Genomic DNA, 27,889 nt, shown 5'->3' on the forward strand with positions numbered 1-27,889 from the left:
ATGTGACTTGCTTTAGCCATTGGAACTGGAGCAATTATGACCCAAGCTGAAGCTTAAGAGGTGCTTGTGCATTGGTGCTTGCTCTCTGTGGCTCTTGAGACCCTGTAACTGTCACCATGTGAACAAGCAAGAGCTAGAATTTTGATGGTGAACGACACCCAGCTTGATTGCCCTGTTGTCCCACTGACAGTCGGCTCACCCTCAGAAACAGAGCTGCCTCTCTGACAGGCAACTAATCACAAACACCGGAGTGAGTCTAGCCCAAGCCAGTAGAACTATCCAGCTGAGCCTAACACAAGTTGCCATTCCACAGAATCATGAGCTAAACTAATAGTTGGTGTTTTAAGCTATTACATTTTGAGGTGGTTTGTTATGCCTGCAAAGCACTCTGATATATCACTCCTTTAAAGTTAGGCATGGCCATATGATTCACTCCACCTAAGAAAACATGTCACTTCTAGCAGAAGCCTTTAAGAGCTGGACAGTGATTTAACATCTTTTTCTTGTCCTGATGACTGGTGAGCTACCTGACAGTGAGGCTACGTAAACCCGGGTCCCTGAGTGGACATGGAACACTCTGCTCCACCCTCTCCACATCAAATTTTGGAGGATATGTAGTTTAAGTAAGAAATAAATCTTTGTATTAAACCACCAGGATTTTGGGTTTCTGTCACTGGAGCATAACCTAGCCCATTCTAACTAATGCAGAAATTGGTACCTAGAAGGACAGTTATGACAGAAAAACTAAAATATGTGGCTATGACTTAGAAGCTTGGCGGGGGGTAGCAAGGAAACTGTTGTTGGAGGCTGGAAAGTTGGCGATCCATGCTAGCTGTGGTAAAATATTTGCTAAAACTGTTCCTGTGTGTCTCCTGTTCTTCCCAAGTAAGAATGTTTACCATGGTTATTCTCTCCCTGTCTCACCACCATATGTTGAGTGTGTGTGTGTGTTTAAGTAGGGAGGATAGATATTTTGTCTTTTCAGGTCTCTATAACAAGAGCAGCTTTATTCTGTTCTGATAAGGGGAGTACCAAGCACCACCCAGAGATGCTAGACTTTGAGATTAATGCCATTACTGAATAGAACTTTTGGATTGTCTCACTTGTGATAGGAGTGAATGTATTTTGTAGTGTAAGGACTGTGAACTGTAAAGTGGTGACTAGAAGGATGGATTGCAGTAATCTTTGGTGCTGTTCACGGTAAACTCAGGTTATCTTCCTTATGGGCAAATAGTAGGATTATACTTCCTTGCTCCCTTGAAGATGGGGATGCCCATATGATTTCCTTTTGTCAATAAAATGTGAGTGGAATTGACTTGTATCACTTTCAGGAGGAACCAGCTTGCCATTCATCTTCCTTCTGCCTATCATGCAAGTGGGGAAGTTCCAGAGATTGGAGTGAGCCTCCCTAAGCCATTTGATTGCTTGATGAGAATGTGGAGTGAAGCTCCCTGCCTCCTCCTACCAGAGAAGAACATGCAGATAAGCAGGAAACAAAATTTTTTGTTGCTTTAAGCCACTAAAATTTTTGGATCTTTTGTTACTGCACCATAACCTAGCGCATCCTAACTAATGTAGATTCCTGGAAGCATGATCAGGAAAGCTACAAAGGCTAGTCATCTTAGCAATTATGACTGGAATCAGTAACTGAGACCATCCACTGAAAATTCGCAAACTACCTTCACTAGTGATTTCACTTTCTTCTCCAATTCTGACCATTCTAGAAAAGGTGACTATGAAATTTCAAATTTCTTTTTTTTTATTTGTGAAAATGTAAAACTACATCTTCACTATTGAGAGGTAACAACAAGCAACGAAAGACTTTCTCGTAGGGAAAAAAAAAAAAAAAAGGAAGGTGAATAAGGATAAGCCACAAAGAGGGAGGGCGGAACTGAACTCAGAATTCATAGGAGTTTCCAAGAAGAATCAAAACGTATTTCTCACAGACTTGTGCATACATTTCCAGTAATACACAGTACTTCTCAGCAAACTTTTGAGTGTCTTAGCTTTGGTTGGGCCCTGTGCACATATACAGAAACAGACGCACAACTTCTCTGGTGCAAAAGTAAAAACGTCACCGGAGTTTATATCTAATGAACAGCTTTCTCTCTCTCTAAAGAAGAAATATTTTCTCTATCACAGCGTAGAATTCATTCCATAACATTTGTAAAGTGCTAAATCCAATGCCACGCACTCTACTAGGGTCAGGAAAGTCCAAGATGTCACAGTACAGAAGTCACAATGGGTCGCTGTCCTCCAAGAGTTTCCATTTTGCGAAGCATAAAGTTTCCCCTTTTAAAGTTTTCACCCAGCCACACCCAATCTCCCGTAAATAATTTCCGGTAAAAAGTCCCCGCATCCTTCCCCTAATCCTTACAAATATTCTCACTTTCCGAGATCTCTTCGCCCTGGAAACTGCAATCACTGCGGATCTCTCTCTGGATGTTTGGCAGTTTATTTCAGATGCAGCCGAATGACCCGCTTGCTGTTTCCCTGCAGTAGCAAGATGACCGTGACCCCCAAAAGTTTCCAGCACTTAAAGCACACAGCGCAGCCTGAACCCGCAAGGGGCCGACAACTCTTGCGGCTTCCCCCGCCCTTCTATTGCGGAGCCTAGGAAAGCTAGGTCGGAACGCGGGCCACGCACACTCCTGGGCGCAGGGAATTGGAGGCTAAACCCACAGGCAGCGCTGCGCAGAGAAGTCAAAGGCCAGTCTGCAAGTCGAAGCGTGTGAGGAGCACTGAAGAGTGCCCATCCCTGCTATACTACAAGGACCGGCATGCACCGCGCCGCGGCGGCAAGTCCCACTTCGAGACCCCGACGCAACGAAGCCTGGGAAGTGAAGTCTCTGGGCGTCCCGAGTCGCGTCGCGAAGGCAGAAGGGAGGCGTTGCTAGTCCGCTCCATTAGCACGCCGGTTCCTGGCCGGGCTCCGAGCCTCTCGCTCCCGCTCTGGGTTTTCGCGGGCGGCGGGAGCAGTATGGCTCGCTTGAGTAAACTCCGGAGGGAGGGGGGAGAGGGGAGTGGATGGGGAGGCGGGGTCAGCGGAAGCGGCAGGTTGCTTCCTTCTCCTCTCGCTCCCTCCCCGCCTCTCCCTGAGGGAGCGGTGGGAGGGGGAGGGAAGGGCAGAGGGAAGGTAGTGACACGTGTCAATCAACCCCCCTCCGGGGGGCGCGCGCTCCGGGGCTCGCGCCGAGGGCTCGCGCCCCTGCCTCGTGCCTGCGCCGCTCGTATGTAAATGAGGGCGCGTGACGCGGGACGCAGATGGACAAGGGAAGAGAGAGAATGGCCGCTGCCGCCGCCGCTGCTGCCGCCGCCGCCGCCGCCGCCGCTGCTCAGTGCCGGAGCCCTCGGTGCGCGGCGGAGAGGAGAGGATTCCGGCGGGAACTCGACTCTTGGCGCCACCGTCTCATGCACTGTGTAGGTAAGAGAGACACGGGCCGGGGCCCCGGCTCGGCGCAGCGCCGGCTGCCGCAGCCCGAGGAGTTTGGGGCTGAGAGGTTTAGTTGAATCTCCCGTTCGGGTCAGTTCAATGGGCGAGCGAGATGGGAGCGGCGGCGGCGCGGCGGCTCCGGCGCTCGCCTTTTGTCTGGGGGCTCCTCGCCGGCGCAGTCCGCGCTCCTTCCCCTCCTCAGCTCCCGGGCTCCCGGGGAACTGTTAGTTCGGACCCGCTTGCCGAGCCCCCGGGGAAACCGCTCGCTCGCGCGCTCCCCGAAACTCCTCGGCGCCCCTCGCCGCCCGCCGTCCACCCTGTCAGGAGGGAGGAAGCGGCCCGGCGGGTCGGCGCCCGAGCGGAGGGGCGCCGGCGGGCAGGGCCGGCGGGAGGAAGGCGGGCTGGTCCGCGCCCCCGCCGGGCGCACACACACCCCCTTCTCGCCGCCGGGGGCCGGGCCGGCCGACGCGGCGGAGTTCTCGGGGACCCGGGCCCGGGCGACCCCCCGGGCGCTCGCGGGCGGGGGCCGCGGGTGGGCCTGCGGGGGGCGAGGGGCGGCGGGGGCGTCGCCCGAGGGGCGGGGGCGCCCAACTCTGCCCTCTCGCGCTCGGCGGCGGCGCTGTGTGTACCTCTTTAAGAGGGAGCCGCTTGAGCGCTGACGGTTGGGATTTGAAGTTCTTCCTCCCTCTTTGGAAGTCTGGACGGATGGGGGGGTGTTGCTATGGCGACGGCACCCTCCCCCCCCCCCCCCCCGGTCTCCTTGCGGACGCCCCGACGACTCTGGTCCTCTTTTGCTGTCATGTGATGGACCCTTCCCAGCGCACACATGCACATCGCCCTCCCCACCTCCCATCCCGCTCTCCTGCCGTTCCGTCTTCCCCGTTGGTCAGGTCCGAATCATCTTGCTTCAAACTTCTGGGCTCGGGGCTGTCATTCTGCGCGTTGCTCCGGGTGGCAGGAGTGGTGGGAACTCCCCACCTTGCCGCCGTCGCTTTTTTGTCTGAGTGAGACGTGCGCGTGGAGCTGTTAGCCAGCAGGTTGGTTTAGTGGCACCGGAGGGAAAACGCGGGTTCTGGGATGGGGTGTGTTGTGCCTGTTTGTTTTGGAAGGGGGTTATGGGTAGGAGAGTAGGGGAAGAGGTAGAAAGGAAGGTTGCATTGTCTAAGGAGTGGATAAGTGGCACAGCTTGCTCAACTGGCGATTAAATCTTGGCGTTTGGAGTCGAGGAGTAACCTTAGTGCCTTAAGAAAACAACTCTTACCTTGTTTCCATCTGTTCTTGCGCCACCTCGCGCCCCTTCCCCCCGCCCCCAGATTTGTTTGGTTAGCGCCGTAAGATCTTTATTGTTTTTCACTAGTGAAAAGGAGATCGTAGTAGGATAAACTAGTACAACTTCAGCTCAGAGATGTGCACTGCGGAATACGATGGATATAGGAAAACGTACGAGAAGGAAGATTGCTCTGATTAGGGGCATCTAAGTTATATTTAAGCATTTTTCTGTTTTACCCTTAAAAAATATGTTTTGGTTTTGTCTAGGGAAACTTCCTGGGAAACAGCTCTAGTCAAGTATTAATGAGTGATTTTAGTTTTTTAAAAAAGTGTAAAAAAGCCTTACGGTATTCTTCATATAAAATTTTAAGCTGTGTTGCTAGTGTTTCCTGAATACAAAATGGACCCGTTTTTATAATTGCTTATGTAAAGATCTCTTCCACTGACAACCTGTTTAGAAATTGTTGATTTCATTCAGTTAGAATCGGGCAGGAGGACAGCATTGTAACGCTGATTCGCAATATTACTGTTAAGTTTTGCCGAGGCACAAAATGATTTGACGGTTTCTTTGGTCAGTGTTTATGTTTTAGAATATTTGGGCTTCTTTTTTTCTCATCTTCTTGCTTATTTAGATACATTAAATATGGCTCTGTATCACAAAAATATATGTGCTTTTCAAAAATAGATTTTAAAGACAAAATTAATTGGATTTGATGGAAAAAGGGAATTAGAATATCTTTCTGCCGTTCCTACTTGTATACTCAGGTAGGATCGGAAGACGTTGAAAATTGAATAAATACTGTGTGTCTAATATGCAATCTCTACATTATATTTTAAATATATAATTATACTGTATTTGAAAGGGAATTTTTTTCCTGGGCTCTAACTGTATTTAAGAATTGTTTCCCACAGTCCCAGTCCTAGTCAAGAGTCCTAGTAAGACCCATCTCATATTTTGTTTTTGTCATTGTTATTTTTAAATAAACAATAAAACTCTTTAAACAGGATATACACTTGTTGATTGGCTTTTTCCAGTATCCTGTATGTGAAGCACCTTCAGTGTGAATTGGGATTAAATGTAGTTTGGGGTAGTTTGTGTAGTTAGTATGTAAAATGTAGTTTGTGAAGTTACCTTTTGTGGTTAATGTGCTTACACTCAATACTTTACTTTGTAAACATATTTACAAAAAAGCCATGTTCTTTTTTCTTTGCATGAATGCATGTGTGTGAATATATATGTGTATATATATTTCTGTATTGCTTATTGCTTGAAATCATTTTTGTGAAATACTATGCTTTCTATCTTTGAGGAAGAAAGTGATCCAAAAGTCTTATTTAAAAATGAGATATGGAAATTGTAAGCAATGTCTCAGGGTCATACAGCAAATTGGTACTGAGCCAGTAGAGAAGTTTTAAATCTCAGTTCTTAGCCTAAGTCTTTAAAGTAATCTGATTCATTTTTTTATTACTCATATATAATACTCTAATTTTATGGGGGAAAAAGTTGATTTTAGTTGTCGTGACTGCTGGTAGTTAGCTAAGATTTTTAACTCTTGATATGAAAAATGATGTTTACCTTTCTCTATTTGTGGAACTCATCTCTTTAGATTAGATTTGTGACTACTCTGTGATTTACTTTTGGTTTTCCTTTTTAATGATTTAATTGAAGAGTTGTCCTATAAGCTCTGTGTCCCAATTAATAGCTTTATTTACAATGTGGTGCTTTTTATAATTTGATTTTTTTAATAATCATTCTCTACTATGCTATAATTTTGAGTATGCTCATCTAACAAATGTTTGAGTGTTTATTGGATATTGTAAATAGTATCCTAGTACTCAGTATGATATTGAACAAAACACATATAGTCCTGATCTTATGGAATATATAATACAATTAGTATCTGATAAGTCATAAAATTTAAAACAAAGTATAGGGTAAAAGAAATGCATTAGTATATTTTTAAACATTAGCAAGTCTTGTACGGTCTATTAGGATATTTGATCTCAGAGATAGGCCACGTTTTTTGAAGAATAGTGCAAGGACTTCCTGTATACGCTTACCCATATTCACCAGTTGTATTAAATTTTCCTCATTTGCTTTATCGTTCTTGCCTTATATCCATCTGTGTGTGAGTGTGTGTGTGTGTGTGTATGTTTTATTTCTGAACTGTTTGAGTGTGACTTGGAGACATCATACCTCTTTACTTCTAAATCCTTCAGTGTATGTTTCATAAAACCAAGGACATGGTCTTACCTAACCACAGTGTAATTATTAAAAGCAGGAGATTTAATATTGACGTAATATTATTATCTAATTTATAATCTATATTCAAATTTTGTCTGTAAGCTTTCCCTGTGCCCCAGGCCGGGATCATGCATTGTATTTGGTCGTCATATCTGTTTAGTGTCTTTTTAATCTAGAACACTTCTTCACCCTTTCTTGTATTTCTTGACCTTGACATTTTTGAAAAGTACAGGACAGTTATTTTGTAGACTGTCCCTCCATTTGAATTTGCCTGTTGTTTTCTCATGATTAGATTGGTTATGCATTTTTGGCAGGAATACCTCTGAAGGGATCTTCTGTTCTTCTTAGTATGTCATATCTTGAGGTTCGTGATGTTGGTTTATTCCAATGTTGGTGATGTTAGCTTTGAAAATATGGTTAAAGTGATATTCTCCTTATTTCTCCCTGACGGTTATTATTTATCCTTTTGTAATTAATGTGTAATTTATGGGAGGATACTTTGAGGAACAGGAAATTTACATAGTCTCATCAAAATTTCACTCACAAGTCTTAACATCCATTTGTGATTCTCTAACTTCATTGTTCCCTCTATAATTAGTAGTTGGTATTCTGTCATAAAGCACTCTTTCCCATCTCCCCATTATTTATTTATTTATTCAGTTATTTCTATCAGTATGAACTGATGGATTCTTATTTTGTTCAATGGTTAAATCCATTACTATCATTATTTTGATTCCCAAATTGTCCCAGGTTTGGTCAATGGGATCCTCATCAAGCTAGTTCCAGTGTTTTTTGACAAATCACACCTCTCCTCAAACTCTCCCACCCCATGATATTTTGAGCACTTCCTTCCTGTCAGATATTCCAGGTTCATCTTGTACTTTACTTGTCCCAGCCCTGACATCAGCCATCCCTCCAAGGAGCCCTTCGTTCTTTTTAGTGGAGAATAAATTTAGGTACCAAAATCTGAACACTAGGTTTCACTATTGTTCTTAAACCCTATTTTTCTGATACAGAAGCTAATAGTCAGTTAACTGATTCACTTAAGGTTGCAACAGTGAAACAAAATGGTGAAGATTTGATTAGAATCTTTCTATAAACTTTCCTACATACTTGTCCAGTGGAAATATAATGGGAGCCGAATATGTAATTTAAAATTTTCTAATAAGCACATTTTATTTAGCCTAATATATTTAAAATATTTTAACATTAATCCATATAAAATTATTAGGTTTACATTCTTTTTTTAATATTAAGTCTTTGAAATCAGGTATTTCATATATATATGCACATCTCAATTTGGACTAGCCACATTTCGGGTGCCTGTAATAGCTACATGTGGCTACCGCGTTGGACAGCACAGTTCTGTAGTGTACTGGCTCCAGCCAACTCTTCATAACCATGGTGCCACTTATTTCAAATGTGTTGATAATAAACTATGTTTCCCCAAATCTTTTATTTGGATAGAATAATACAGCAAATAAGAATATAGGCTCTGAAGCTAGACTGCCTGCATTTGAATCTTAGCATTACCACTTACTAGTGTGGACAAGTTACTTAACCTCTCTGTACTTCAGTTTCCTATCTGTAAATTGGAGATAATAAGGTAGTTTGAGAATTAATTGTGTTGATATGTTAATATGTGTCTGCCATATAGAAAGCGTTCCATAAATGTTAGCCATGATTGATATACATAGATTATTAGCAGCTTTGAGCTTTACGTTTTTGCCAGTATATTCCTTCTTGTAGTAATGCTGATGAATAATAGAGACATCATGAGATGTTAGACAAAAGAGTAAGGACTTGAATGGTCTGTATTCTAGGGAATGAATTCATAGAGATTTAAAGTCACGATATTTCACTTAGCCTAATCCTGGCGTTTTATACATGAGGAGATCAAAAGACATTTGATGCCTTCCTAACAGTCTGAGGAATCTTTTGGCTTTGTAGTAACTGAATACAAGAAATTAATTTAAATTCAATTTTAAAAATGTGTATCATACTAGATCATCTTGAAGCTACTCTTTGTTGGTACCTACTCTCTCTTTTACTCTTCCTGGTTATCATGTCTCTGTCTTAGAGCTCTGCACTCTGCAGGTGTTTGTAAAGTGGTCTTTCTTCCAAACTACCTGCCCTGTTTATAATGAGCAGTATCAGTGTCAGAGGATCTTCTCTTTCTCTATTTTTAACCTCTGAGGAAGTTATTGGAGCACTTCATAGAGCTCTAACACTTAGAGATGGGATAGTCCAGGTAAATAAAATTCTAGGTAATCAACTTGACACTTCTTTCTGGTTGCTTCTTCCCTCCTGCTCTTCTGTCTTTCCACTAACTTCTGCCTCATCTTGTTACTATTGCCAGGTAAGTCCCAGATGAGTAGGTTTACTTAGAAATGTGGATTTGATGAGGCCTTGTATGGATGGGTCAACTACCCCCAAACCTTGGCTGTACAACTACTTTTTCAAGCACTAGCAAATTCTTTATCCGATTAAAAAGATGTCAGCTGTGGCACTACCTAATAACATGTGTCAGGCAAATAGAATCTATGATGATAATGAGTAGCTGGGTGGTTAAGACATGTGTCCAGATTTCTCTGTAAAACAGGCATATTGATGAGTTTTGCATGTAAAATTTGAAATTCTTTGTACTCCAGGATTATTTTATACTTGGAAGAGTAAAATTCTGCCATTCTTGGGACTAAGCAGTGGGTGAATTTTGTATTTTTGCAGATGTTAGATATGGCTACAGGCTGGTCTGAGGATATCATAGTTGTCTTTCTGGATGGTGCCGTCTTTTTGTTCCATGCTACTTCCTTTGGCTGGCTGTATGTGTGCACCCTCCCTGCATGGCTGTGCACAGTGATAAGTTGCTGTAATGTGTGCCTCATGTTCCCCTGACTTGTCTGACTTAGTTCTAATCCTAGTCTTCAGTTCTACCACAGTGCAGTCCTGAGAGGAGCAACAAAGCCATGTAGATTTTTGGATATGCAATTTTTTCTTGCTTATCAGTAAATCCAGGCTTTCAGTTATAATATCTTAGATTTTTTGTGTGTGGAGTTCCTTTTTCTTTTTTGATAGTATTCCTTGGAACTTTTTGGTATATACGGCCAGCATTCATGGGTAATGGATAACAGTTGGTTAGAGCACCAAGTTCATAGGTTCAACATTTGGGGGACCTGTGTAATGTTAGAGTCCATACCTAGGGGCTGAATCTATCATGAAGTAGTAATTCTTTCAAAAGTTTCTATTCACCACAGAATGTAGATTAGAGAATGTGAATAGGTCCAGACCAAGCTACTGCCAGCACAGGGAAACAAATTGAGGTAACAGATAATGCTATATTTGTATTTGAAGAATGACACTTTGTTCTTAATTATAGTTAAATAAAAATTTTGTTTTGAGAGTTTTTGTGTTTGCTACAAAACAAAACTTACAGTGAGGAATCACTTTTCTGTATCTCATATCCTTTCTTTTCATATAGTTTCCCCATAATTGGCAGTAATCTTATCTTGCTTACTTATATTTGCTTCTTGTTTTTCTTTTTTCTTTACCTTAATCTGTTGCCAAGTTATTACTTTTCTTTTTTTTTTTTGTTTACAATATCTCATGGATTCAGTTTTTCTGGTGGAGTAATTGGACAGATAACTGATAAGATTCTGGTTTATATCAGTATCTCCGTTGCTGGTTTTACTGTCATTCAGTCTAACTTGTAGCCCACATTAAATCATGGTTTGCAGTAGCTGCTTTGATTTTGTAGTTTGCAAAGCAATAGTATCTCCCATTTGTCTTTTTTCATCAAGTAAGAGCTCCTAACCATATTCAGTTAATCATAGTCTACCAGACTGCTTCGTCCCTGTTTGTCTATTTTCTTCTTCAGACAGCCCAACCATTTTCATCTGCTTTTATTTCTCTTTTGTGCGCATTGCTTCAAATTCTTGAGTATCTTGTTAGTCATATCTTCTGCCCTGCATCTTCAGTCACCTTTAAAATTCAGTTGCAACCTACAGTCTTTTCTAAAGTATTTATTGAAAAACAAGTTTGACTTTTCTCCATTAATTCACATTGGCCAATTCTTTTCTGATGGGTATGTGAAGGTGTATATGTAGGAAGTAACTCTGTCTAGTAGTCTTCATATTTAAATAGTAAACCATTTAGGAACAAGGGACTAAGTCTTCACAAAGGGTAGAAAGGACTAAGAATTGAACACAGTTCTGTTCTTAGCCTCTATCATTGTAACCTTCGTCATAAGTCATTTCACCTTTCACAGATGCAAATCTGTCGGACTAGGGTAATATCTGTCCTCAATTGTTCACTACTTTTTGTTTTATGAAAGGTGCTAATACTTATATTGTAATGGCTTCTGTGATAAAGATATAAATTAGGGAATTACCAGCATAAAGATGGTATTTAAATCCATGGAAATGAATGAGATCAGCTAGGGGTGAGGGATAGTATAACTAGAGAGGAATAGACTACTCAGAACCATGCCTTAAGGAATCTTAACATCCCTTGGGTAGAGGAAGAAGAGCCTCAAAGTAAGGCCACTGAACTTTTACACTGAAAAGTAAGGCCATTGTTTGAGTAGGATAACCAGGAAAGAGAAATACTACCAAATCTAAGAGGAGAGAAGTGTTAGAATAAGGAGGGATTGTTACATGTCAGTGAGATGTCAAGTACCGTGAAACAGAGAAGTGTACATTATTTTTGGCAACATGGAGGTTCTAGGTGACCTTGACTAGGTAAATTGCAGCAGTATGGTGGGTGTGGAAGCCATATTGTAGTAGGTTAGAAAGTAATTAAGATGTGTGTAAGCGGAGATAACACTTGTAGTAGACTACTCATTTGAGAAGCTGCATTTTGAGGAAGAACAGATAAATGGAGCAGTAATTAGAAGGATCTGGGGTCTGGGGATATTTGTTTTTTTAGATGGGACATACCATTTACCATACTAAGATGGAGGATACTTTTTTGAATTAATATCCATGATTACTTTATATGTTATTTAGTTAAGCTGAGACTTGATAGCAACAAAATGTTGAGACAGATGAATTAGAGAAATAGAACGGGCCTGGTTTGAATCACTGACTGTAAACTCTAAATTTATTTCTTTTTTTCCTTCAAAAAATGTTGTCCTAATTACAGTCGTCTCTAAGGTATGGTATGTGTGGCATTAGTGTGTTCCACATTTTAAGGGAATGAATTTTTTCCCAGTTAATCTACTGTTGTCAGTCAGTCATCAAATATCTTGACTTCTGCTTTGTGCCACTTGATTGGGGTGTAATTCTCTTTCTTCCTCTACTTGGTTCTGAACTGGAAATAGACTTAGGAATTGGGGATCAAAATATTAGATTTTTAAATGGTAAGATTGTATTGAAGAACTTGGCTTAGAACTGAGGCCAAAATTAGACATCTGACTTTCTACTCCCTGTCTCCCTGAATTGAACTTACCAACCTATCAAAGACAGAGCACTTGGAACTGCAGACCTCCTCTTTTAAGATACAGGGGAGCTCTACTCCAGTGACTTTACCATGCCATTCGCTTATTGGTAGGTATGACCATCTAGGCAGAGTGAGCAAGAGGCTAGGCCGTGCATGAAAAACGACCTTTAAAACATTAATCCGTCCCACTAGGAACAACTATCAGGATGTCGCCAATATTAGTCATTCCTCTTTCCTTTGGGAAGACTGAATAAGGGGTAGAGAAAAGGGCATAAACTTCTTGCAGAATACTTCCCCCAAGAAGGTGAAAAGTGTTGGGAGAGGTAGGATTGGTAGGTTGGGTAAAAAATTTTATTGTCCACACTAGGAATGAATTTAGACTTTGCCTTTAAAGAGCTCACAATTATCAGGGATGTAAGTATTAGAGTTGATATAATATAGTGGAAAGACAGATGAGGGAACAATTGATTTTGATTTGAAGGATCTGAAGTGACTAGGGCTTCAAAGGATTGAGTGAAAGCAGGGGTTGGCAAACTTTTTTTGTAAAGGGCTGGATGGTAAATACCTTAGGCTTTGCGGGCCGTATGGTCTCTGTTGCAGCTACTCAACTCTGCTGTTGTACTGCAAAAGCAGTATATAAATGAATAAGTATAACTGTGTTCCAATAAAAAATTATTCATAAAAATAGGCAGATTTGGCCTACAGGCTGAGTTTGCTGATCCCGGAGTTAAATGATCAGCAGGAGAGTAGGGTGGAGGGAATAGGCAGAGGAATAGTATAAAAACAAAGATGTAGAGTCTAAGTAATGAGATATTCAGAGCTCTTGTGTCATTGGAGTATAGGGTGATAGTAGAAAAATGGGACTGGAAGTATAAATTATGGCCTCTATAAGGAGGAAATTATGAGCCTTTGAAGTTGTTTTTTTTTTAATATGTAATAAGCATGACCAGATAAGTCAGCTTATTTTCATTTTGTTTTTTTTTTTTAAAAAGGTATTATTTTTTTTTGCTTTGTCTCCCCAAAGCCCCCTGGTACATAGTTGTATATTCTTGGTTGTGGGTCCTCCTGGTTGTGGCATGTGGGACGCTGCCTCAGCGTGGCTCAGCGTGGCTTGATGAGCAGTGCCATGTCCGCGCCCAGGATTCAAACCAACGAAACACTGGGCTGCCTGCAGTGGAGCGCGCAAACTTAACCACTCGGCCATGGGGCCAGCCCCACCTTATTTTCATTTTGAACATTTGCTGTTGGTTCCAGTTTGAGGGGTTTTTTTGTTTGTAATAGTTTTAAGAAGCTCAAGTTGAAGCAGCCCTTTTAAGTAAAAACTGGGAAAATGAGCAGTCTCCACTTTAATATATTAATTAAGATGTTGGATTGCTGAAGTGCTCTCAAATGGCACCCTCCTTTTCTGCTTGTGCTCTGAACAACTTGAAAAATAAAACAAGGAGAAAAATGGAAGCCAGAATATCACTTCTATTACAGACAGAGGCCAGGTTAGAGGAGTAACTTGGTGGGAGAGTCAGGTGATCTGGCATAAGCTAATTTATTGACCCAGTCATAGACATACTAGGGCAGCAGAGCAGAATATGAGCCCTCTGAAGATATGTTCTCCTAAGAGCTCGCTCCCAAGGGGAAAAGGAGCAGAACTGAGCTCTTGTCTACTCAGTTGTTCTTTCCAGAATCACCAATCAGATCAGTCACTTCACTTTCCGAGGGGTGAAGACAGGCTCAGATTGTGCTTATGAAACATTCTTCCTCGTAGAAATAAGGAGCAAGGAAAAGATGTCACTCCTCTAACAATCGAGGCTAATTTTTGCAGAGTTGTATCTGAGGATAAGTGTACAGGAAACAATACAACTGTTATACTGAAAACAAGTCAAACAAACATATTCTGGATATTTTAAAAAAATATTTAATTCTAGTGTTTGAAACAGCCATTCTTGAACTGTCAAAATGGTAGTTTTTTTTTTTTAATGAACTAGATTTTCTATAGGTCTATGTAAGATACTTAAATAAAATGCATGTTTAGCTAGAAAAGAAAGAAAGAAAGATGAGACTTCCTTCTTTATCTGTTTTCAGTTGACTTTTTAAATTTAGAAGAAATTAGTATTGAGGCTGAACTGGTGGCATAGTGGTTAAGTTCACTCACTGCACTTTGGCGGCCTGGGGTTTGCTGGTTCAGATCCCAGGTGCAGACCTACACACCACTCATCAAACCATGCTGTGACAGAGTCCCATATACAAAATAGAGGAAGATTGGCACGGATGTTAGTTCAGGGTCAATCTTCCTCAAGCAAAAAGAGGAAGATTGGCAGCAGACGTTAGCTCAGGGCTAATCTTCCTCACAAAAAAAGAAAAAGAAAAAGAAGTTAGTATCAAACAACAGAGCACTGTTTCTTTAAGTGGAAAAAAGTAGATACTTTGACAAATAGATTATCCTTTTAATTAGCTCTGACTATGGATGCTTATGCAGTTTATTCGTTGGTTTCTCTTTCTTTAAAATGTCATCAGTTGTTCTTCTTTGTCCTTTTCCTCTTCCCTTTTTAAATAATTCAGTTCTAAAACCATCAGGTGGGACCAAACAAGGGTAAATGTCCACACTGGATGGCTTTTGTGGGAGGGGGAGCCATGTTCTCTTGGAGGAGTGGGATGTCACAGCCTGACAGAGGTGAGGAGGGTCCCCATGTGGGTTGATGGAGTTTTGAGGAGTGAAGATCAATCTACATAGGAGGGCACGCTGATGCAAGGTGTTGGAGCCCGAGCAAGGTCAGTACATAATCTGTGAAGAGCGTGAGGAGGGCATCTACTTGGAGGCGGGGTGGGAGTGGGGTGGAGGTAGAAAGACATCCGAATGAATGGGTAGCCTGGTGTGGGTGTATTGAGGTTCAGGTGGGGTGAGGATAGAGTCCCTGCATGGAGGCATCCCTCTGTAAGATGTCAGAGCTTGAGGGTGGCCCATCCTACTGGAGAGTCAGCTCAATATGGGGTGTTAGAGCCTGAGCAAGATGAGGATGATATTCTGGGATATTCTTGTAGAAGGGGTGCCAGGCCTGAGGAATAGGGGCCTGAACAGGGAATAGAGGCCTGAACCTGAGGAGGTTATACACATGGAGAAGGCATTGGGGGTGTAGGGGCAAAGCGGGGTGAGGACAGCATCCATGTGGGGAATGGGAAGCAGCCACAAAGGGAGATTGGTTACATACAGGGAGATTGGTCAAATAAGTAAATATTAAGGATAATAGGAGCCAGGCCTCTCACTGTCTGAGAAGGAAGTTACAGGTATGGCCCTGGAGAAAACTAGAATGCTCTCTGTAGTGTTGCATTGGAAATGAGATATTGGTGGGAACTCATGGTTTTCATTATATATAGATATAGAAATATAGAAGAAAATGTGTGTGTGTATATACATACACACACATGCCCTATACTGTTTACTGAGAAGGGGCCTAGGAGCAGTGACACCCCAATAGCAGTGAGCATAATGTATCACTGTTAATTTCCTAATTTTAATGGTTGTATTTGTAAGAGAATGCTTTTGTAGCAAATACTTATTAGAGAATTCAAGGGCGATGGGACATCATACAGACCGTTTACTCTTAAATGGTTGGAACAGTAAGTTTGTACCATACTTAAAGCATTTTCTGTAAATTTAAGATTGTTACAAAGTAAAAGTAAATATTTAAAAGCAATGTCATTGTTCTAAATATTACATTCTCTTGAATTAATCACTTTCAGCCCTTAAAACTGCATAGATAGTAATATATAATTGTCTTACAGATTTTTCAACACTAAGAATTGCCCTTTGAAATAATGATAGCTAATTCTACTGAGTGCTTACTACATGTCAAACACTATGCTAATCTTTTATGTGTATTAGTCACATTTAATTTTTGCATGTGAAATGGTACAATTTTTATCTTTATTTTACAGATGAGGAAACTTATTTTCCATCTAGGAAATATGAAGATAGAATTCACATCCAGGTCTATATTACTCTCTTGCTCAAACCTGGTTAAAAGATGAGCAAATCTGATCCTTCCTGGTCAGATAGTTGCGTCTAAAACTTTAGTAGGGTAGTTCTCTGTTTTATTTCAGAACCTTAAATTTCAGGAGTAGGGAAAAGTATTCTGGGTTTGGATCTCCTTGGCCTTTTGTCCCAGGCCCAGAATAAGAGGGAACAGGGGCTTCTGTATTTGAATGCAAATATCAGAGTCAAGAGTTTCCTTGAGATGGTTAATCAGGGAAAAATATCCCCAAATTTCTTTCTTGGTCTTATAATTGGGAATGGGCATGGGAAGAGCATAGTTAGTGGGGCAAGGATTTTCCCTAGTATAGATTGTCAATGTTAAGTTTTAGTCTGGATATAAGGTTACCTTCTATCCCAATTCCAAGAGTGATGGCCATCACATTTCCATCTCTTTTGAACTTTTCCTAAGAATGGTAAATGATCAAATAGAAAATTAGTAATGACAATTTATTCTTTCATTTTTAACTGTCCTTTGCGTTTGTTCCTCTATACACGTTTAGAGTAAAAGAAAATAGTGCCATAGTAAAATTTATATATTTTTTTACACCCTAATATTATGGCATCCGATTAATCATTACCTGTTTTTTCTCCTTTGTGTTATTACTTCGTCTTTTAATATTTCCATTCTGGCATAGGTATAACTCATAAATGGGGTAGAATTTCCCTATGAGTACATATTGACTTACTTAGGTAACTTATCTTACTAAGTTACCTTACTTAACTAACTTATCTTCACTCTTCTCATCAATCTGAAACCAAGGATCCTTTCATTCTCTGTCCCTCATTTTGCTGACCCTCTCATTCCTTAGAACTATTCTAAAATTACTTATTTTATATCCAAAATAATAGGATTTTTAGTGTTGAAGGAAACATGGCCATCTGCTAAAATCCTTTCGTGCATTTCTTTTCTCCTTCATACCTTTTTTCAGTAAGTATTTATGGGCCAGACATTGTGCTAGAGGTCTCAGATGCAGTACATTGTCTTTATGGAGCACAGTCTTGTAGGGAAGACAAGTCTGTCTTCCTATGGAGTATGATAAATGCTATAATAGAAACATATACAATATTAAAGTTGTGGTATAAAGGAGAAGAGTAATCAGGTTTCCTTGTATGGGTCCAGGAACAGTCATAGGATGATTGTGGGACATGAGAAAAGAGAAATAGAAGCTGAATCACAGAGGAACTCCTAAGCAGAATATGATAGTAATTATCATTATTTTTAATTATTTTATTTTACTGTGGATTAGGCCTTAAGTGCTTACCCTAGAATTCTTTTGATTTTCACAACAGTCATATAAATGGGAACTATTTTTATCATCTTCACTTTATAGAGAAGGAAGTTAAGTAACTCGTCTTATAGGTAGTGGAAAATCATTGAAGGGTTTTAAGCATGAGAGTGACATAGTTTAATTTGTGGTTTTATAAGATTACTCTGCCAGTAGAATAATAGGAGATCTCAGGACAGGCAAATCAATCAGGGGGATGTCAAGATAGCCCAACCAAGAAATTATGAGGGTCTGAAATAAGAGTACAGTAGAAATGGAGGAGAGGAAAAGAATTCAAAAGATATAAGGCCTTGTAGTCAACAGATTGTAGTTGTTGATGAGCTGTGGGCATACAGAAAAAGGAAGAAGGATAGAGAATCATTTCCAGGCTTCTTTTTAGGGGGCCTGATTGAGTTGTGGGACCATTGTCCAGGATAGGAAATAGAGCAGCATATTTTCATATTTGAGGTAGCAGAGTCAGTGTATGGGCTCATCAGTATTTAGGATCAACACATTAGAGTGTGCTAGTTTGCCCTAAGCCACTTGTTACAGGAGTATGTACAGCAAGACCTCTAAGGAAACCAGTCATAGAGTGGAATTCAGATCTACTCATATAAATTCTGAGCTTTTGTAGTTCAAAGGCTCTTACTTCTGCTACAGGAATGATGTGGCGCCTTTGCATTCTTGTATTCTTAACATTTGAAGGTCCTGGGTGGCTTTGGACTTTGATTAATTATCGTGTGTGTTTGGTGTTTTGTTGCTTTACTTTTTCCCCCAAAATTTGATCCCTTATTATGTCAGGAAAATTTAGCCTAGATAGACGGAGTGATTTTATGTTGTATTTTTTGTTTGGTATGTGAGTAATTTTATAATTAATGTAAGTAACGTGGAAGGACTACCTCTAGTCTGTTTTTACTAATTGTGTTGAAGTTGGTAGAGTGAATGTAATGTGGTTCTTTAGGTTTTAGACCCCATAGCTTTGACATATAATGATTCCATCTTTAAACAAGACCTAAAACACTTCGTTGCCCTTCATTTTCTCCCAGTTATTAGCCTGTCTCAATATTTGATTTACTTGATCTCTCTCCACTTACTACCTCTTTCAGGTATCCTAAACATAATGTTTCTAAAACTGAACTCTTGATCTCCCTCTACCAAATATCAAATCTGCTTTTCTGATGTTCTTCATCTCAGTATCCTAGTTTCACAAGTCAGAGACCTGGAATTCATCTTTTGCTTATCCTTCTCCTTTCCTATACCCAGTCCTTCTCCTTTCCTATACCCAGTCCACCAATTAGTATTGATTATGCTTCTAAATATATCTTAAGTCCATCCTTTTCCCTCCATTTCCACTCCAGTCTAAGTCAACCTTACTTCTTTGCCTGGACTACTGCAGAAATTCTTAATGGTTTCCCCTCTTCTGCTCTGATTCTTCTTTAGTTTACTCTCTGCTGCAAACAATATTCTGATGAAGTATTTGCTCTACTCTCAACCCAACAGTGACTTCCTTTTGTATCAGAGACAAAAGCGTGGAAGTATGATATATTCTATTTTTTGGAGGATTATTTATAACATCCCTTCAAGTTGCGATGTGGCAGAAACCATGGGAGTGTAAAAATTGCCTTGAGGCTAGATTGTGAATGGTGGTTTTTAAAAATATGCATGTTGTCCTAATTCTGTCTAATACCCTTGTTCTGTTATTTTTGGGGGATTCAACTGGCATTTTTTTTAGCTTGCTTTTAAGTGGAGAGGTTTACAGGAATGCCACTTTCCACATTCCATTCAGTGAATTTACTGTTGTGCAGTTCTCTGTTTTATACCAACTGTACCCAAACCCTGATTACTCTTTCTTTGGGGAAGTCAAAAGTAGCTTTCCAAGGAGAGTATTTGAAAATTTAGGCGTAGTTTGTAAAAATCATGGGAAATTTTAAGTATGTGTAAGAGTAGAAGAAAGCATAATAAATCTCCATATTTCTGTGTCCAGCTTTAACAATATTACCAATTCTGGCCTAATTTTTAATCAGAACAAAACATTTGATATGTTGCTTGTCTGAATGCTGTAATCCTTTCCATGTTCTAATATGAATAAACCCAGATTATACATTTTGTTGCTGTAGTTGTAAATTTATGCCAGAGTTTTGAAAAATATCATGACATTTGTGACGTCTTACTGCTTGTTTTTAAGCCTAATATAAACTATTTTTGGTTGTATGTGGTTTGGTTAAGAGTCAAAAAAGTTGAGTTCTAGACCCCAGAAGCTTACTCTTCCCTTTTTTGATTCTTTCTCTTTTTCTTTCTCCAGCTCCCCTTCCCCTCTCTCCTTCCCTTCCTTCTTTATGCTCTGCATTTTGAATAGCCCTAAAACCAATAAGAAACTGTTGCTGCTTATATTTGGATCTATCTGACATTTTATATTCATCAAGCCAACCAAAGGTACTGTTTATTGATAGACTCATTGCATATGCTGAAGAGCAGTTCATTGTTTTTTAATCTTGGAGAACCACTGAATTAACAGTGATATAGCTAATGTGTCAGAATCCCTCAGAGCATTCATCTTACTTTGTTGTTGAAATAACAACTTACTAAAAATGTTGTCATGTAAGGGTTGTAATATTTGTCAATGGTCATGATAATTTGGTACTTACGTCTTGGGTGTTTATTAAAAATCCACACCAAATTAATTTATGGCTTAGAAACTCTGAATTTTAGGAGATTTAGGTAGAGAAATATGGAGAGATATGTAGCTATAGATATCCAGATATATAGAGATACACACATGTGCATGATTTGTCTTTAGTAATAACAATTGTTATGATTCCAGGAGACTTCTGTGAAATATTTAGTATTTTTAGTTTAATTTTAATGAGTAGTTGAAGAGACTGTCCTTTTGCCATTTGTGTGCTTAAAGTTACACTTATATAAAAAAATATTAGAGATTTTGTAGTAAATTGTGAATTTGGAGTTCCTTTTATTCTAGGTGTCACTTATTAATTGTGTAACCCTTACAAAGTTGCCAGCTATTCTCTCAAAAGTTGTTACGTTTTGATTTTCAGATCAGTGCTTTTTTTCTTCTTTCTCTGAACTGGACGTCTCTGCAAGATTTGTTGACAGTCTTCTTGACAATTCTTTTTTTTTTTTAGCTTCACATCTTCTTTCCTTGGATAATTTTCCTAAACTCAAATGTGATCATATTACTTTCTGTATAAACATCTTCATTGGTTTGCACCAACATTAGAATGAAGTCTGAATTCATAATATGACTTAGAAAGCCTGGCATAACCTGCCACCTCTGTACTGCCTTTACCTTTGTTTGTTGTTCTGCCTTGGGCACTACCATCAAGCAGCTGCATCAGTAGCACAGTAATAGTAGTATAGTAATAATAGCAGCTGACATTTAGTGAATACCTATCAATGCTTGTGCCAGCTATGTGCTTTACACGTATTCTGTCCTTTAATCCTCACAATAATTTTGAGTATTGTAGTTAACACGTTACAGAGGAGTTACACTGCACTCTTTTCAGATTCTAAAGCACAGTGCCTCTGGCCTTTTGCACATTTGTTTTCTCCTTCTAGGTTACCAATAGCTGCTATTCCTTCTTTTTGTAAACTTTTAAGTATAGCTACATAGAGAAAAGTATACAGATCATAAATGTATACTTTGGTGAATAAAGTAAGTATACTCTTGTAACCACCACCAGATCAAGAAATAGAACCCAGAAGTTCCCTCATACCTCCTCCCAAAACTTGAATAGTATTCTGACTTCTTAACGCCTGAGATTATTTTTGCCTATTTTGGGAAACTTTGTTTAAATGGAATTACATAGAATTTATTCCTTTGTGTGTAGCTTCTTTAACTCAATATTTTTGTGAGATTCATTCATGTGGTTGCCTGTAGATACAGTTTATTCATTTTCATTGCTCTCTAATATTCTAATCTGTAAATATGTGGTAACTTACTCATCTATTCTTGTTTTGAAGGATTTGGAGTTGTTTCTAGTTTATGTTATTTAAAACAATGCACTTAACATTCTTATACATTATACATTTTTAATTTTGTTTCAACTCCTGGATTATATTTCAACCTTTTTAGCTAACTAGACTTCACTTTTTCCAGGAAGTCCTTCTTAGCCTCTCCAAGTTTGGACTTGGTACCCTTCTGTGTGTACTGGTATCACTCTCTCCTCTATCATAAACCTTTGTGCTGTATTTCCCACCAAGATCAAAGGGTGTGTGTGTGTCTGTGTGTGTGTGTTTATGGACAAAGGAAAAACCATGTTTTCTCCTTCCCTTTCTTCTTGGTACCCACTGAGTACTTAAGTAGTTGTTAAGTGAATGAATTTTTTCAATACATTTACCTTTTCATTGTTAAAAAATAAAACATAAGCGTAAATCTAATGGAAATTGGGTGATACAGTTAGTTACTCCCTGCTTTTGTTTTATTCTCTTCAGTTAGATGTGCAGTTACCTTAAAATGGATTATTATCAGGTTACATTAAAATTTTTTAATTTTTCAGGCATCTGTGTCGTTCCTTCTGTGCTTTCATTTTATCATAGAGCAATTGTGTAAGATATTTTTGGACATTTTCTCTATAAATCATGGCACATTTAATAACTTTATTTGTGAGAAGTAATATTATTTGTCTTGAGGTTTGGAAATAGCCAAAAGACAGGAATTTTATGAATGAGAAACTGTATCAAAAGTAAGTTGAAATTTTAAGGAACATAGACTCTCCATCCCTGCCCCCATCCCCTTGTGGCTTTAAAAACTGTCCTCTTACATAATTAAGTCACTGAATGCAGGGAGAGTTAAGCCACTTGAGATAAGCCAGGGTTTGTAGTATATTGTGCTTTTGTACCTTAAAAACTGGTTTCTTTTGTAAGTTACTTATCTTGTACTTAATATGTACTTGAGTATTATTTCTTTAATTTGGAAGAGTGTTTTCTTTTTCATTTTTAGCCTTTTTCATCTTGAATTTTTCTTCTCCAAAATTAAAATTTTCATATTTGTTTTAACCACTATGCCCATTACTAACACTGTCCCTGTCCCCAGTTAAATAGTAATGGTAGTATACGTTCTACCATCTTATTTCTCCCACTTTCTCTTAGACTTTAGCTCTCTATTGCTTATTTCAGGCATTTATGTAATGTTTATTGATCTTGTCTGCTGCTTTGTCTTTCTTCCCCGCTAAACTATGACCTTAAGGCAGATGTTTATTAGGAGTTTAACAAACATGTTTTTTGAATATTTGAAGACTTTTAGTCTTCTCTAAAGCATGTCATTTGCCACAAATTCTTATTTTTATATTAGTCATGTTTGTTTTATTTAAAAGCTCTCCTACCTCTTTACTGAAAAATCATTGTAAGTCTAGATGGTCCCTCTCTCCCTTCAGCCAAATCTTCTATTAGCCATGAAATTCAACTACGTTTATTAGGTGAACACTATGTCACATCTTGGGGACAATACAAAGGTAATAATGTTGTCCCTGTTGTCAAGGAGCTAAACACACTGGCCACTTTAGCTGTCTTTCCTCAACCGAAAAAGAAAAGAAAAGAAAAGAAAAGAAAAGAAAAGAAAAGAAAAGAAATGTGTCAAATTAGGATGTGAACATAACTTGGAGAATGTGGTGCTGGTCACAATGAATTGTGACAAATGACATTGGAAAAGTCTTTGTGGTACGATTTAGACGGTACTTGTATAACAGGTCTGTGTATTTCACACATGAAAAAACTGCTGCTTAATATGGTTAATTTACTCAGCTAGTTGTAAAGCTGGAAGAAAATATTTTAGTTTAGTTTGGAAGAGAGGACACTTGGCAGGTGAACAGAGATAGGGAAAGGGCATTTCAGATAGACAACATGTGCAAAAGCTCAGATGTGTAAACAATGGGTGAGTTGTTTCTTATAAGTGGCATATAGTTCATGATGGAGTGATATACAATAAGGTTGGAGAACAGACACGAGCTACATCAAGGAAGGCTGTGTGTGCTTAGAACATTTATAATTCATCCTTTAGGCAGTAGAGACCCTTGGATGAGTTTTAAGCAGAATTAGTATAGTCTTCTCTTTTAAATGGTGAAAGTTGATTAGAACAATGATTCCAATATCCATTATAAGAACCTTGGTAATCAGAGAGATATTCCAGTAAACTCCACATTTTCTGTACTGCTGAGAATGATAATGATGTTCAGTAGAGGTGAATCTTTAAGGTAACAAATTTACTGTTTGGAATTAAAAAACTTTTTTCAATTTATGAACTATATCAGACCTCCAAAATATTTACACAGTTATATAAAATATATCCAAGTGCCCTCCGTCTTAGGAAATAAAACATGACAGTTGAAATTGAAATTCTCATCTATCATTTTCCGGTCCTAGTCCCTTTCCTCCATCTTGGAGGTTTATATTTTTCTCCCACTGTCATTCTTCTATAATACATTCATAGTGTACTTTCTGCAAGTTATTTCAATGAAAGAATCAGATATACTTTATGTACTAGGTACCTTTCATAGAAGTTACTCGAGTTTTTCTGATTATTTTAAATGCTTAACAAACTTTCTATTTAAATTATTATGTTTCTTCCTAAAGCATATTATTACCCCATATTTTGTCTTTATTTGCATATAAAGTTAGTTGTTTGACCTATTAGGTTTGCTTAAAATGAGGCCTTATCAGTGCTATCAGGTGTGAAATTCTGGTATTATAACTTGATAAGACTAACTTACAAACTTATTAAAAGATAAAGAGAAATATTATGGACACAGCCTGATCAGAATGTGTTTCCTGAATTTGTGCCTGTGTACTCAGGTAGGAGTAAAATCTAGTTCACATACCTGAATTGTATGTTTCTAGTTTCTGATAACATTTAGCATTTGTATTGCTTTACAGTTTACTAAGAAATTCCATGTAAATTAATTGCTTCTGGAATATATGTGTTTCATTAAATGTTTGAATACAATAATTAAATCTTCAATGTATGAAGTGTTGATAATATTCCAGATCTTATAGAAGAATTAATTAGTAGTTCAAAGTTGTTGTTTCATTTGTCCAAGATCACATAGCTGGTATGACAGCAAATCTGGGACTGCAGCGTGGATCTTAACTCCATATCCATGATCATTCTATATTTTATGAGAGATCAAAACAGACTCATTTTAGATATAAAAATCAGGGAATGCTAATAGCTCTTAAGGAGAGGATGAGAACAATTTCCCCAACAATGAATAAGAAGTGTTTTATTTCGGAGAGGATGAGAACAATTTCCCCAACAATGAATAAGAAGTGTTTTAATATGGTGAAATAATTATTCTGATATCAAATCAGCTGTGTTTAAGTCTTAAACAGGGCAGCAATTTATCTTGTGCACGTGTCTATTCCTCAGTAATTCCTTATGACTAGTTTGGTTTCCATTTGTTGCGTAAGTGTAAATTAGAGAAAGAGGTGGATAATTAAGGTATTCTGTTGGGTTTTCTCTTTTGGTATCTATTCACATATGTTGACCCAGTTTCCTTAATGCTGAGTTTTGAACCAACCTTGGCACTATTGACGTTTTTGAGCTGGACAGTTCTTTGTCATGAGGAGTTTGGGGATTAGGGAGATTTAAGGACCTTGTAATAGAGACACCTTTATTAATAAAGGCACCACAATTCTTAAGTCATAGTAGAAAATATGTCTGCCATATGCTTACAGAAGGAACAGAATAGCAAGTAAGAAACTCTTAAGAAAGAGGCAGTGGTTGCTTAGATTCTAAGAAATAGAAAAAGCTCTAAACTAAGCAAGACACAAATCTGGGTCTTTCTTCTTAGAACAGGGTAGGATGCAAATAAATAAATGGCTGTGAATTTCAGAAAGATACTTGATGTGAAGAAAGATAATTATTAATAACAGGCAGTTTTTAACTTAGAAATTAGGCTGTGTTCTAAAAGTTGTTTTGAGACTGAATGTCTTTGGTCTCAGTGAAATTTTTCCTCATTTATTCAACAAGTGTTTGAGTGCCATACATGGGCCAGACACTAGGGCTAGCATAACAAGCAAGATGACATGGTCCCTTTCTTCTTGAAGCTTAGAAAATTTTGTGGCATTTGTGAAATAAAAATATCAAATAAAGATTTATTTATGTGATTTTTTCCCCCATCACTCCCGTTCCCCCAGTTTAAGTTAGGGCAGAACTCTTGTCTGTTCTTACTTACCAGTATATCCCCAGCTTCTAGAACACCTGGTAGACATGCAAATATTTGTTAAATGAATAATTGATTAGTTGGAAAGAGACATTAAAAAAATTACATGATTAATTAGAATTGTGATAAGTGCTCCAAAGGGAATAATACAGGGTATCATATAATATAAAGCATGTAGCAATGGGTGTAATCTAGTCTAAAGCTAGGTTTGATTAGATGGAGCTTTAAATTGAGGCAGTGATTCTTCTTTTCCTCCAGCTTTATTGAGGTATAATTGACAAATAAAATTGTATATATTTAAAGTATATGTTGTGATGATTTGACATATGTTTACTTTGTGTGGTGATTACCACAATCAGGTTAATGAATACATCTGTCACCTCACATAGTTACCTTTTTTTGTGTGATGAGAAAGCTTAAAATCTGCTCTCCTAGCAAATTTCAAGTACATAACACAATATTACTAACTAGAGTCACCATGCTGTACATTAGCTCCCCAGGGCTTATTCATCTTATGCTCTTTGACTAGCATCTCCCCATCTCCACTACCCTCCAGCCCCTGGTAACCACCATTCTATTCTACTCTCTGTTTCTATAAGTTTGGCTTTTTCTTTTAGATTCCACATAAAAGTGAGATCATACTGCGTTTGTCTTTTTCTGTCTGACTAATTACACTTATAATGTCTTCTAGATTCATCTGTGTTGTTAGAAATGGCAGGATTTCCTTCTTTCTCATGGCCGAATAATATTCCATTGTCTATATGTATCATGTCTTTATCCACTCATTCATCCGTGAACACTTAAATTATTTGTGTCTTGGCTATTGTAAATAATGCTGCAGTAAACATGCAGGTGCATATATCTCTTTGAGATAGCAATTTCATTTACTTTGGTTATATACCCAGAAGTGGAATTGCTGGTAGTTCTCTATTTAACTTTTTGAGGAACCTTTACAGTGTTTACCATAGTGGCTACACCAATTTAAATTCCCACCAGCAATGCATGAGAGTTCCCTTTTCTTCACGTCCTTGTCAACACTTGTTATTTCTTGTGTTTTTTGATGACAGCCATCCCAACAGGTGTGAGGTGATATCCCATTGTGGTTTTTATTTGCATTTCCCTGATTAGTGATATTGAGCACCTTTTCATGTACCTTTTGACCTTTTGGATGTCTTTTTTGGAAAAATGTTTATTCAGTTCCTCTGCCCATTTTTTAGTCAGATTGTTTTTTGCTCTTGAGTTGTGTGAGTTCTTTATATATTTTGGATATTAACCCCTTATCAGATACATGATTTGCAAATATTTTCCATAGGTTGCCTTTTCATTTTGTTGATTATTTTCTTTGCCATGCAGAAGCTTTTTATTTTAATGTAATCCCACCACATGTTTATTTTTATTTTGTTGCCTGTGTTTTTGGTATCATATCCAAAAAAATCATTTCCAAGACCAATGTCAAGGAGCTTTTTCTCTTTGTTTTCTTCTAGTTTTACAGTTTCAGTGATTCTTAAAACCAAGATTTTAAGAATTTAAATTTAAGAACCAAGATTTTAAGAATGAGTAGGAGTTACCCAGACTTGTTTTGGGGATGGGAATGGGGATTGGAATGTATTGTAGGCTGAAGGAACAGCTTTGTGTGAATGCCTGAGGAGGGATACAATGTGGCATTTTTTAGGGTTTAAGACTTGGCAGGAGTGGGGGCTAGAGGGTAGCGTGGTACCAGATGACATATTGACTTTTCTTCTATTATGTAGTGAAATGCTGAACATTTGTAGTAAGAAACAATAGTATCATTACAATATTAGCAGTTAAAATAGGAAAAAACTTTTAAATGGTAATTTTAAAATATTTTGATTCTGATACTTGATGAAAACCTGTTTTAATTATTAGAAAGTGAGACATGTTCCATCTGTATACTAATGACCTCGAAGTCAGTGTTTCTACCTCCTGATGGTTTTGTTTAATTTATGCCCACATATCTGACTTAGCATATCCAAAAGTAAACTCCTTTTATATCTACCAATCGTATAAAACAAAACAAAACAA

General features: G+C 38.5%; 1 protein-coding gene across 23 annotated transcripts in view; it reads left to right on the top strand.

Moving 5' to 3' along the window:
* The first annotated feature begins 1,747 nt into the window (after positions 1–1,747).
* Positions 1,748–27,889, top strand: part of LCORL (ligand dependent nuclear receptor corepressor like) — a 152,420-nt gene continuing 126,278 nt past the window's right edge. For 8 of the 23 annotated variants that reach the window (XR_011437179.1, XR_011437178.1, XR_011437177.1 and 5 more), the window contains exon 1: positions 1,748–3,424. Coding sequence is in view for 7 of the 23 variants with exons in the window: in XM_070262569.1 (XP_070118670.1) it covers positions 3,265–3,424 (160 nt within the window). In the remaining 16 variants the exon portion in view is untranslated. Of the gene's footprint in view, positions 3,425–4,097; positions 4,471–27,889 lie in introns of those variants that run through there. The other 15 variants (XM_070262560.1, XM_070262561.1, XM_070262563.1 and 12 more) reach the window with 14 other exon arrangements.

This window comes from Equus caballus, chromosome 3 (assembly GCF_041296265.1).
Source record: "Equus caballus isolate H_3958 breed thoroughbred chromosome 3, TB-T2T, whole genome shotgun sequence".
NCBI classification, from domain to species: Eukaryota; Metazoa; Chordata; class Mammalia; order Perissodactyla; family Equidae; genus Equus; species Equus caballus.